At 37.8% G+C, this 12,814-nt stretch overlaps 1 protein-coding gene across 5 annotated transcripts in view; it reads right to left on the bottom strand.

The window, feature by feature from the left end:
* The window catches only part of SH3D19 (SH3 domain containing 19), an 82,160-nt gene that overhangs the window by 58,129 nt on the left and 11,217 nt on the right, over positions 1-12,814 (bottom strand). For 2 of the 5 annotated variants that reach the window (XM_063421751.1, XM_063421752.1), the window contains exons 2-3: positions 5,038-5,077; positions 3,410-3,463 (exon numbers count right to left, since the gene is read on the bottom strand). In XM_063421751.1, coding sequence (XP_063277821.1) covers positions 3,410-3,463; positions 5,038-5,077 — 94 coding nt within the window. Of the gene's footprint in view, positions 1-3,409; positions 3,464-5,037; positions 5,078-6,470; positions 6,487-12,814 lie in introns of those variants that run through there. The other 3 variants (XM_063421754.1, XM_063421753.1, XM_063421755.1) reach the window with 2 other exon arrangements.

Raw genomic sequence — 12,814 nt, 5'->3', positions numbered from 1 at the left:
CAGGGGCAGCCTCACCTGGAGTGCTGGGGCCAGTCTGGGTGCCACAATATAAAAAACGCACTGAGCTGTTAGAGAGTGTCCAGAGGATGGCAATGAGGATGGTGAAGGGCCTTGAGGGGAAGATGTATGATGAGACTGAGGTCCCTTGGTCTCTTCAGCCTGGGGAAGAGGAAACTGAGGGAAGACCTCATTGCAGTCTGCACTTTCCTGGTGAGGGGAAGAGCAGGGCAGGCACTGATCTCTTTTCTGTGGTGATCAATAACAGGACCTGAGAGAATGGCCTGAAGCTGTGTTGGGGGAGATTCAGGTTTGGTATCAGGAAAAGGTTCTCCATCTACAGGGTGGCCGGGCAATGGAACAGGATCCCAAGGGAAGTGGTCACAGCACCAAAGCTAACAGAGTTCAAGAATTGTTTGGAAAATGCTCTCAGGCACATGGTGTGACTCTTGGGGATGGTTCTATGCAGGGCTACAAACTGGATTTCAATGATCCTTGTGGATGCTTTCCAACTCAGGATATTCTATGATCCTGTGAAACTATTAAATGACTGACAGTAATAGTTACAACACAGAAAAACCTGTTAACTGTCTGTTTTTTCAAAAGCGTATTGATTTGTAAAACCATCTCATTTATTTACAAAGCGGGGACAGTTCCACCATATTCTCAAGCCAGTGCCTTAGGATTCCCCTTCACGCTCTGTTAAACACTTAAGATCTTCATTAAAGAGTGTCTTTTCAGGCTTCACAGATGATCTGGGAAAACACATTCTTAAGATATAGTCAGACTGTTACTGCAGTATTTCTTAAACACAATTTCACAAAATCAACATTATATAGTAGAGGAAATAGACATGCAGAGAACCTCTCACTAGTGGAATTAGTGAAATGCTACATTTAAAAAAAACCCAAACAACTAAAACCAAAGTCGGATATAAAATACCATTCATAAAAATGATCACTTGATTTACCAGAGCTTCACTAAAGGGATCAGTAGCCCCTTTGACCAGCCACTACAAGTGCTTGTTTATAAAGGAACAAAAGATGACTTTTATCTATTTGTATTGCTGACTTGATGCATTTTAAATAAAAAAGCTCAATTTACTGCAATCAAATGAAGGCAACCAGCTGTAAAAGAACTTAAGCACATTACAGTCAGTAGGCAGACTATATGCAGTAAAACCTAGAATCTGTTTCTAGAAATTAACTAATTACTTTCATCCCCCTCCCCATTTTTCACAGTAGACACTGATATTCTAAAAATCAGAATTTCTTGCTTGACTTCAAGTGACTGATACCTACTAAATCTCACAATAATTTGTTAGCTACCTTCATCCTCTCATCTCCAAGGTCAAGGCAACTACAATGAATTATATCAAAATACAGGACTGTGTTTCAGGATTTTTTGATCCATAATCCTTAACCAAAAGAAGGAAAAAAAAATCCAGTTCCTTCTACAAGCTTTACTCATGTACAGGGATTAACTGCTAATATGCAGATGCCTGAAATCTTCTATTCTATTACTATCATATAATTTTCAGTTTGAAAACATTTAGAGGAAAGATCTACTTCTTTTGACCTAATTGACCTGTGTTATAGCAGTGCATGACCTGAAGCTACCAGAGACAACAGTACGAGCATGACCTGACAGTAAAATCAAGAATTGTAATTACAGACCACTATAACCAGTAGAGACATATTTTAAGAGTGTCTGAAATGTAACAATTGAAGGATGGCTACTAGGTCATGAAATGAAATGTCTCTTGATAAAAACTTAACATAGCAATAGGTATTATTTGGATTCAGTGAACATTTGTTCTGATCTTACTAAAGTGCTATATTTAACAAAAAAATCAGTGCAGAGCAGTACACAAAATAGATCCATAGGCCCTGTTCTGCTACTCCTTGCTGTATCTAAACTCCCCTAAGTGTCAGATGGTTGCTAATATACCAAAAGAGGCAGAGGACAATACAATAATGCACATTTGTAAATGTTACCTAATATCTGTTTCACTCCCTTTAAATCATTATCTACAGTCTTTGGTTCATCCACTCTCCAGATTTCTTCCCCATGCCATGCTAGGTTCTTAGATTAGCCTCAGAATGCTCCCTCTTTCTGTAGCATTTCTCCCATGCTAAACATTTGATAGACTAATAACCAAACCAGAATATTTGTCAGAGTTCCTGACACTGCTGTAAAAATTCCTTCAAATGGCATCACCTTGTAATAAAGTAACTATATTAATGACCACTTATATACTGTTCTACCTAGAACAGGTTTTTTATGTCTTTCATTGCAAATGAACTATGTCCAAGGTATGTTTTAAATCTGATCCTGTCTCACTGTACATAAACTCTTCATCCCTAATACTGCAAATACTCAAGCACAAGCTTGAAATACATCTAGAAATACACCGGCAGAGAAATATAGAAGAACAGGAGGTTGGAAAGGGCAAGATTTAGACCTTTGAAATCACAAGAAATATTGTTATGTGACCTTTTTATTACAATGATGTTGTTCCAGACCAAAACCTAACCTTACAACGCATGAGGAAGAGTTGGTGGCGGATATCCAGGCCTTTTCTTTGGTCTTTTCTTATCCCAGTGTTCCATGTTTGTACTTATACTTGACAGACTTCTGGGTGAGATCTCACCAGAGTTTTGTACGGAAAAATAAACTACTTCTCTGGCTCTCTCTTGGAAACATCTACATCTGCTATTTTATCTTAGATTATCTACCTTTCTTAAAGCTCACTGCTTATTCCTTCATCTTGTCAGCTGGTCTCCCTATGTCCATCTCCAATATTTCATAGGAATTCTAGTGCAGAAACTCTAGTTTCTAGACCTTGAGTTCAAGACCTGCAGTGTCATTTTTGTTCCCCTTGAGATTATGAGGATAGTATACTGTGTTCTTAAAATATGCATCCCTCAACATGCAGTTCAAGGAACAAGTAGCCAAGATGCCTCTGAACCATTGTATTTTCTTCTTCCCTTGTCATGAACTGGTGCCAGAGAGGACAGTGTCCTAAGTGCAGTAGCTCATCATAAAATGGCGTAAAACTGTCCTCAGTAGAATTCAAACAGCTTGGAAATGCTGCCCACATTACAAGAGGAGTGTGCTTTGCACTTCAATTTTAGTCTTGCACACTCCACGATTTAGTTTTCCCTCAGGTCTTCTATCAAGGGGCTCTCGCCTTGATGCGAATGCCGTTTTTATTCCTGGGCATGATACGGTCAGACTTGGGATAAGAATCTCATCCAGCAGTCTGTCACCACAGAATAATGCTTCCAATTATAATGAGAGATGAACCACCGAGTGTAGCAATATCAATTAGCAAAGTACATCATTTAAGTAAGGCAGGCTGCTCCTGTTCCAGTCTAGAAACAGCAGTGAGACATGCACAAAACATTACCCTTGAAATGGTGGCTTTTCTTCCTCGCAGCTCATGACACAATGGCCACTGAGCCTGAGAAGGGAGTAGAAGATACATAGATATGGTCAGAAAGCACATGCACTACTGACAGGAATGAAAGACTACTGAAAGCTGCATTTCTCTCAACATTATGAGCAATCTACATTATACTGTCTAGGCAACTTAGGGCAGTGTTTTATTGCCAAGGCTGATCCACATTTGACTTTCCAATTCTATGGAAAAAATTTTGAAGTTTTACTTTGCTTTTGGTCCAAATTCATATTCTAAAACACACTCCAGAGCAAAAAGGTACTGGTGAGAACAACTAGAGAGAAGAAAGGGGATGAGATCGAAGATGTTTCAACCTTAAACTAATCATTTGGATAAAATTAGACTTCCTTTAGGTAATGATTTGGATTTATTTGACATTATTGTAATATGATGTGATCTAATGAAAGTTCTAACATTTAGACTGTAACCACATCATTTTAAGAAAAGAAAAAGGTTTTTTAATTTTAGGTATTAAAGCAAATCAGCACATGCAGTAATTGAGCTTTTAAGCAGATAAAAGTATTTAAAGACAAAGGCAACACAACTTAAACGCACTGCTGGAATCAGCTACAGTGCTGCAGCACATGGGGGAGGGAAGGGGAAAACACCTCTCCCATCACATCACAGAAGAGATAAAACACAAATCAAGTGTGCTGCAAGAAAATGCTACCCTGTTCTTCCAACAATAAATGCTAGTCCACTGTACAGTAAAAATATACCAAAAAGGAAAAAATGTAGACTGTAAAAATCAAATTATAAGGTCAGGTCATGTCAAAAGCCTGGACACCAGGGACATTTTTTGGAAAGACTTTTCACAAAGGAATGGGAGAGCCAGTGTTTGCTAGTCTGCTCTATCACTTTAGTTCATTAAAATTCCACTATCTACTACATGACATGGACAAAATCCTATTCCCCAATGGAGAATTGAAAGAGAGAGTTTGAAAATGAGGCAATAGAGAAACAGATTATTTAAAAATCAGAGGATAAGAAGAACTACAGAATATTCAGAAGCTTAAGGGCCTTGCAAATCAATAGCCTAGAGGATCATGAAAGTCCTGATGGAAACTCTAAATAAAGACAACATGTCGGTGTGTGTGCATGAGTGTTTTGTTTAAAACACTTTCATTTGCTTCTTGCGAAACCTTAGGTATGATGGGATCAGAGTTAATGGAATAAATAGTGAAATGTTGCTATTTTTGACTGAACCAAGAATTATTTTCCTTGTTATAGAAGCAAACAGTTCAAAGTGGCAAAAATCACGAGGGGGTTCTTGTTTTAAACCACAGTTTTACCAAACAACCCTGTGCATGATACATAAACAAGCACTTGGAGTTTAAGTATACACAGTTACAATGTAGCAAGTCCTATTAATCTCTTGGGGGAAAAATTCACCCGTAAGGAATATAAACCAATTATTTTTAACACAAAATTATTTTGGTATTACATTACTGTTATCAAAACAGAGAAGCAGAGGAATGACCTTTTTATATTTCTGGCCAATTTCCTAGTTCACCCAATAAAAGAAAAAAAAACGAGGGGGAAAAAGGAAAGCAAAGGGAATAATAAATAGTTCTTACCCGGAAGAGCGCCAGTCTGGTTTATTTCTTTCTGAGCGATCTGTGAGAAAGGAGGCATAATATCAGCAAAGAAGTTGGATGTTCTTTAGCAATACTAGTACAGAAGTCTTAAGAGAACTGTGAAACCATGTGACTAGCAAAACCAAAAGCTGATTCTGTTCTAAAAGTGTTTTCCCACACTGGACTAGACTGCCTAAGACTAAGTAAATTTACTGTAGGTTTAACATGTTACAACTACTCCACTCAAAACGCAGAGTATTTAATGTTTTGTTCTAATGCTTTGGAAGCTTCTCCTCCCTTTAGCTGAAATGAATAGTGCTTTAGTTCGGGATAAAAATAAGGGAGAGGGAAGAGGAAAAAGAAAAACCACAGATTACTCAGCGCAAAAAAATCATTCCATGAATCATGGCTGGCAGAGTTCCCCGACAGGATGGGAGAAAAATCAGCAGTTGGTTGCAACAACATCTGCAAATACACTGAATCCAGCACAATCCCACCATTAACTCTTCAGCTTCTGGGGGTTCCAAATACTGAATTTTTCTATGTTTTTAGAAAGGGTTTTGTTTATCCTGTAAGTATTTCAAGTAGCTTATTTGTACTTCACTTACAAAAATCTAAACATAAAGTTCCAGTATGCAAAGAAAGTATAAAATACTTCTCTCAAGAGTTATGATTATCATACAAGCATTATAAAACAACCACAGTGTTAAGATATTAGAATTCATGTATTATCATTTATATTTTAAGTCCAGAATATCTTTTAGTGCATGACTTTTGAACTACCTTAAAAATGGAGACTCCACTTAAAATGCACATATTCTAAAATTAATGCAGAAAGAACCACTCTACAAGCAGAAGGTAATTCCTGCAGCTGCATATCATCTCCACTGACCACGGTAATTTTGCTTCTAATTTGATCTGTGTGTATTTTAAAACAGAAAGCTATTTTTTGTGTGTTAATAAACACTTTACTGAAAAGCTTGTCTATACAGAAGAGTCTTTCTAAAAAAATTTTCACATTCACAGATTGTATTTTCAGTCTTAAAGGTCTGCATTTGAAATAAAATTTATTTTGTTGATGGCACATGTTTGTGCAGTTTTATTTTCTGTATAAAAGAAATATTTTCCTCTCCAAGCTTTATGTGCTCATTTGATTAAGCATTCATTAAAGTGGTAAAAAATTATCTCATGTCAACAGTGCTTAGCAGTATGTAATGCTTTTTCCATACATAGGCGCTCCTACTGAGCTGTCATAGCCAAATAGTTATAATTTATTGTCTTCCTGACTCACAGTGATCTCCATTTCATCACACTGTGTGCAACTCTGCTTAGCAGAAGCAGCTTGGTATAGCTCTGGAATAGCTCAAACCACAGTTACAGCAGCAGTTCTTCACACATACACTCCTTCCATCCTTACCATGTAACCTCCTTACCTGTGAGCACTGAAAAAAATGAGACCGGACTTCCTACTGAAATCTGCTTGCCATCTGTTGCTTGTTATCAGTGTCTCCTTCTCTGTATACAGCCACAATCTAACAGTATTCAGACAAAGCCCTCCCACTGCTAAAACAGTCGTGTGAATAAACCAGTGAAAAGGAAGACACCGAATCAGAACACATATAAACACAACATCTGGGAGTTCTCCCACATAGTCCATGTCCAGTCAGCAGATCCACCACAGCCCGCCCACACCGCTGCAACCTGCTCTTTCAGGAAATCAATGAAATTCCCTTTTATTTTCATTCCTGTTTCAACATTTCAATCCTACGTTTGGGTTTGCACATTTTATTTTCTGATAAACTTAGTGAGAGCACATCATCCACATGGATACTGATCTTGAAAAGCATGAATTGTAATCCTACAAGCAAAGAGCCAACATTTTTCAATAGAACTAAAACCTCCACCTCACTAAGTTTGCTGTGACCACTACCTTTTAAATTTGTTTTAGTTTCAAGTGTAGTGAGAGACTCAAAGAGCTCAATCTTCCAGTTAGGTACTTCAAGTCAATTAGGTGGTGAAGTCACTATCTCTGGAGCTGTATCAGGAAAAGACTGGACATGGTACTTGTTGCGATGGTCTGATTGACAAGGTGATGTGGTCATAGGCTGGACTCAATATCACAAGTCTTTTCCAACCTAATTAAGTCTGATTCTTTAACTTTTTAAATGTTTTTTTGACATTAGGTACAAGCGTCAATTCAAATAATGACACACCTCTAGAAACACTAGAACACCTAGTTCTAGTGTTTCTAGAAATGAAAGACTATCAGAAACAGGCTTTTTTTTTTTAATACACACGCAGACACATGCAGATCTTATTTCTCCATTCTGTAGGCAAATCCTTGACTTGAAAAAGCTGAGTCTCAAAAGTGTGCTCACAGCTGATTCTCTTTTCTCTGTACATGTTACCTTAAGAGCAGAGAGATCTCTTTGTAATCTTTTCTAACAGAAATAAGCAAGAAAACTGTATAGTTAGAAAGATCTAAAAATTAAATCCTGCACTGCAGACTTTCCTCTATATCAAAGATACAAATTGCTATAAAACATTACAGGACACGATGTCCTTCTAGCACAAAACTGTGTATTCTTCAGTTCTAAACTCTGGAAGCCAGAACTACGTGTCAGATCAGAGCAAACATTGAATGCTCCTGGACTAGCACTTACAATGAATAAACAGGCCAGTCTGCACTCTGGCATGGGAAATACATAGGAAAAAAACGCCACTTCCAGTGGCAGATACTACCTTCCAGACACAAGACACCGGTACTGTCCTCCCTATCCTTCTGTTGCTAAAAGTAATACAATTCCTTACTGTGTATGTAGCTGTAGTAAAATATGCTAGGAATTCACAAGCAGCTAGTACTCACAAGCTACAGATCCAGATTGTAGGATCCTAAGTTTATTTTAATTTATGAAGTTCTTTCTGCCTGTCCTCCAACCCACAACTTGCACAGCCACAGATCTGCAGTCTCTCAGTCCATAAGAACTGACCTCCTGCAGACCATACTTCTAAGATTTTCTCCACTTCATACTCACATCTACTATTAAAAAACCTTTGTTGCCCTCATAAAATTACAGCCATACAAGAGAAATGTATTACTCTTGTTCAGCAGCAGGATAAGGATATAGTGCAAGAGGCCAAGTAGCTAGCAGGCGAAGCAGCGGAGGTGGAAGAAGTCAGAGACTCCTGGCTGAAATTGGGAAGACTGCTGCCCAGTTCTGAGCACAGCAGAAGAATCAAGGAGAACACCAGGGTATGAAAGATCCACTCTTCATACCACAATTGTTTGGCAAATCTACTGTTTATTTATGAAACTGTGCTCTCTGTATTTCAGCAGAAGCATGGATACCTTATGCCTTTTTTCAGCATTCAAAGGTTAAGTGGCAGACAGAAATGCCATGTTCCAGTTGGGTTCAGATAAAAAGGTGATTCTCTTATAGTGCAAGTTCAGGAAAATTAGCTTCTTTTGTTGTTTGCTTTTAGTATGATAGAATAGTTTTTCTTCTCAAGGAAAATATAAACCATCAGGAGGAAAATAACTGGGTCAACATCATTTAAATTGTTCCACAAACCCAGAATAGTTTAAGCTTTTGCCAAAAAGACCACCAATGCAGAAAACAGTATCTTTTAAGGCAATCACTCTTGTTTCTGGAAGACGAGCAAAGAAAAGGAAAAAGGCAACTCACACTAAGTAGAGCCATTATTATCCTCTGTTTATTTTGCAAGCTTCTTCAAAGCATCTTGTTGCTAAGAGTGACTTCAACTGAAAAGTTTGCTCTCACTAGAAAAAAATTCAAGTATAAATATAGAATGTTGTTGAAAAATGAGTGGAAAGTTAACACACATTCTGCTGCATGAAACTGCAAAGCTACTGGGGAACCTCCAATGCAATTACCTTCCAAGGCTGGTAACTTCCCACTTTTAACCCCATTCCACAGCTTGATCTCTTAAAAGCTGAAGGGAGGAAAGGGAGGCATTGTCATTTCTGGGAAATATTTTGTCTTTGAGTTTAACTATGCCTGTTGAATTGACCAGTCAGCAAAAGGGGAGGATATGAACACTCTTCAGGAAGACACGCAGTTAGAGCAACCAGCAGTCTCCATCCCAGCAGTTTTTAGCTCTGGATGGCCCCAGCAGTGGTTTCACAAGGAAAGAAAGCACAACATGCTACAGTAACAAAAGCAAACCTCCAGACAAACCAAGCAATGGGAACCAAGCATGGGCTTTTAAGCAGTGCTGGCATCACCAAAATATAGAGAGAAGTGATGTTTTGAGGATAAGCAAATTATTGGAAGAGGCTGTACAACTTTCATCTCACAATGCATGATGATGAATGCATCAATCCCCAATGAGCTTTGAAGGCTGTCAGGCCTTAACAAACCCAGGTGCTAAGACCAGTACAGCAGCTTTACAAGGCATTGTGCAGAAATGTGATGGCTCCTGCCACTGTTTTAGTCATTTACATCTAGACCCAGGTGATCATAGCTATATGGTGCACCAGTCCCTGCCAGCCAACTGCATTCAAGAACCCCAAATTTTCATTTCTAAGTGCCAGTGTAGATGGGGCCCTCACTCAAATGAATTGCACATTTTCTGGAAAAAAGATCTGCATTTTGCAGGATTTTCAACACTAGTTGCTTTATTTGCACTGAGACAAGCAATAACCGCCACTGATACTGCCGCCTTTTTGCCTCTGTTTATTAAGGTATGTTATGGCTCAAAGACACTCTTCCTTATTTTCAGCACTTCCCTCAGGAAAGGAATCAGAACAATGCAAGTTGATTTCACTGTGTAGAATCTGCTACAAATTTTGGTCAATTTTGTTAGGAATGGCCATACAACAAAACCCATAAAACTGAACATCTGTTTATATCTTTTAATATTTTAACAGCAACGCCCTTTATTAGTTGTTTAACAGACAGAAGGTTCAAGCAGAGATTAATTAGAGGCTTGGAAGAAACTTTTTAGATTTATTTTATGTATAGCTTTACTGCAAAAGGCTACAAAATCAGGAAATGCTCAGAGTTTTTAATTGTAAAGGCAGACAGTTTTTATACTTACTTTAAATTCTACTGTATGCTGTTGACTTCCACAGCAGTACACTGCCAGGAAGAAAACAACATTGTAACATCCTTTACAATGAAATTATAGTAGTCAGTCAGTTTTAGTGCTAAATAGTAAATGAGTCTGTAAGCACAAAGCATTCCTGCAGTTTTTTTTATACTTGGAGTAATGCTTTCCCCTCCCCCAACTCTTAAACAGAACTAGATGGCTGGGGATGGACCCCAACACATAGCCAAGAACATACTGAACCTCTGCAGTCGACTATTTAATTTTGAAACCTACTGACCACCATAAAGTGTGTAATTATCCCAAGACTTTAAGCTATAGTACCTTTACCTTGCTAAAAAGGTTAAAAATAAACTATAATCACCTTTTAAGCATTTAGTGCACTTTTAAGTGCACAACATGTAAGTGAATAAATAATTTTACTGGACAGCAGAGGCCACATCTGCCAATGCTACATTTGCTGTTGATTTGTTTTGTGACTCTGAAGTTCCACCCCCTCATTCTTGCTCTTACATTTCTCCTGCACTGCAACAGCGATAGTGTGCGTGCATCAGTGTGAGCGTATATGCTAGCAAAAGTGGGGGTTGACACAGAAAACAAGAGAATGGAAACAGACTGTGTAAGCTCTCACCATTTCTCTAAAAGGTTCATGCTGCTAGAACCTAGACCAAACTCAGCACTGGAAACTGGGCTTGTCCTTAAGCCATAAATGATAAACAAAGTATATAAGCAATCAAATACACCCACTACATACATATGTTACCACACTTTTGCCTTTTACAACAGTTGTTTAAGAAGGAAATTTTGGATACAGCTGCTTCTAAAGCTCTTTTTCAAAAAATTAGCAGCTCCTGAAAATACAAGTCCCCACATCTTCATAAAGGATATCCCAGCTGATCAGAGCAATATAATTCTTAGATTACATACTTCAGGTATAACTAGACACAGGCATCAGTACACCACCAGAATCATAGCAGGAGCTAGATGAGCCCTACTACTTATTTTTTTATACTTTCATAAGGAAAGTATCAATTGACTCAACATTTTGATGAACAGAACACTTATAACTACAAAATACATTCCTCTCTTCAGAAATGTTAAATCTACATTTCTAACAAATAGTTCTCTGATGCTGCTAGCATCGCCATTAAAAGTAAATTATCTTTCAAGAGCACTGTACTACATTTTTCTTCCTAAATCAGAGATTTAGCATGCCTGCAGAGATTCTGCATATTCCTCAGCTAGACCACAGAGCTCATTCAGTCCTACCTATGTCTGCCCGTCACAGGGTGCTGATACACAACATGCAATAAATGCAATAGTTAGACTTGTGAATAAACTTCTCCTTCTGACACTGTATTAATAGATTATCTTATAAACATTCATACACAATATGCAAGATACAAATTTATTCCACTATTTTCCTCCTCAGGGACTTGCTCTGCTTGAGAACCAGAACAACCAGCACCAAAAGCGCCTTCAGCTTTGAACACCTGTGTGTAGACACATTCACCTGTCACAACAAACTGTTGAGATGGTAAACCTCAACAACAGAAGAATCCCGTGTAATCTTATGGATTAAGCATTTGGAAGCTAAATCATATTCAATGAGGGCAAGACATGGATTAACAACAAAGTGCTGAATAGCAATTCAGAAGATATTCCCCATTCTGTATATTAGGAAACTAATTTGGCTTTAAAACAAACAAAATTTCTCTCTTGACTGTTTCATCCTGTGAAGCCACTGACAGAATAAAGGTGACTAAATTGCTTAAGGTGGCCAAATTGCTTCCAATTTAGATATCAGATATGATAGTGAGTGCAAGTAAGTGCATAGGTCTGCACTGTGGGAGGAATCTGGAGACTGGGGAGATGAAATGACACAGAGAGAAAGAAAATAATATATGAAAAGAAAGGACTTATATATACTTAACTATAAAAAAAACCCCAGTATCTCTAAAAATAGAAGAAATGCACCAGGCTAATGAAAGTATTTACTTTTCTTAAGATCCTGCTGGAATACTCAATAGCTTGTTCTTGAAATATTTCTTTGGTCCTTTGTCACTATTTATGATTAAAGAATCCCCACGCTGTATACCCAGTTCACCTAACGAGAACAGTCTTAAATCTCACTGATTTTGTTACAAGTACTATTTTTCTAGGGAAATGCATTTGAAATTAGCCTATTAACAAAATATTTTCCCTCCAGTGACATTGGTAATTCTGCCCAACACAAAAATAAAAAAAAATCTGGGAAACTCAATATAACAATTGCTTCTCATGTGCACTAGATTCTTCAGCACAATAAAATGGATTATTCCCAAAAAGGACTCTTGCACTTCATCATCAAACAAAGATTACAAGACCTAGACACATCATAAAAGGGATTAATGTGAATGTGCAAAAAGAATTTATTCAATGATAGTGACGTATACAAATAAATTGTTGTACCCTGAGATAACCCTCATCCATCAGCCTTGAGCACATACTTAAAAGTTGTGCAACTCTCTGCCACCATTCCGCAGAACAGGAAGCCCAGCACTTTGCTGTTATTAAACCAAGTAATGTTTTAATGCATATTATTTAATAAAGTAGTGATTGGCATCCAATTTTTAAAGATGTGAATCACCTGGCATTCTGACGACTGAGGTGTGCACTGAACTAATCCACATCTGCTCCAAGGTAAGTGTTAAACATCCACCAAATC

The sequence above is a fragment of the Prinia subflava genome, chromosome Z (genome assembly GCF_021018805.1).
Source record: "Prinia subflava isolate CZ2003 ecotype Zambia chromosome Z, Cam_Psub_1.2, whole genome shotgun sequence".
Lineage (NCBI taxonomy): Eukaryota > Metazoa > Chordata > Aves > Passeriformes > Cisticolidae > Prinia > Prinia subflava.
This window is presented reverse-complemented; position numbering and strand designations above follow the sequence as displayed.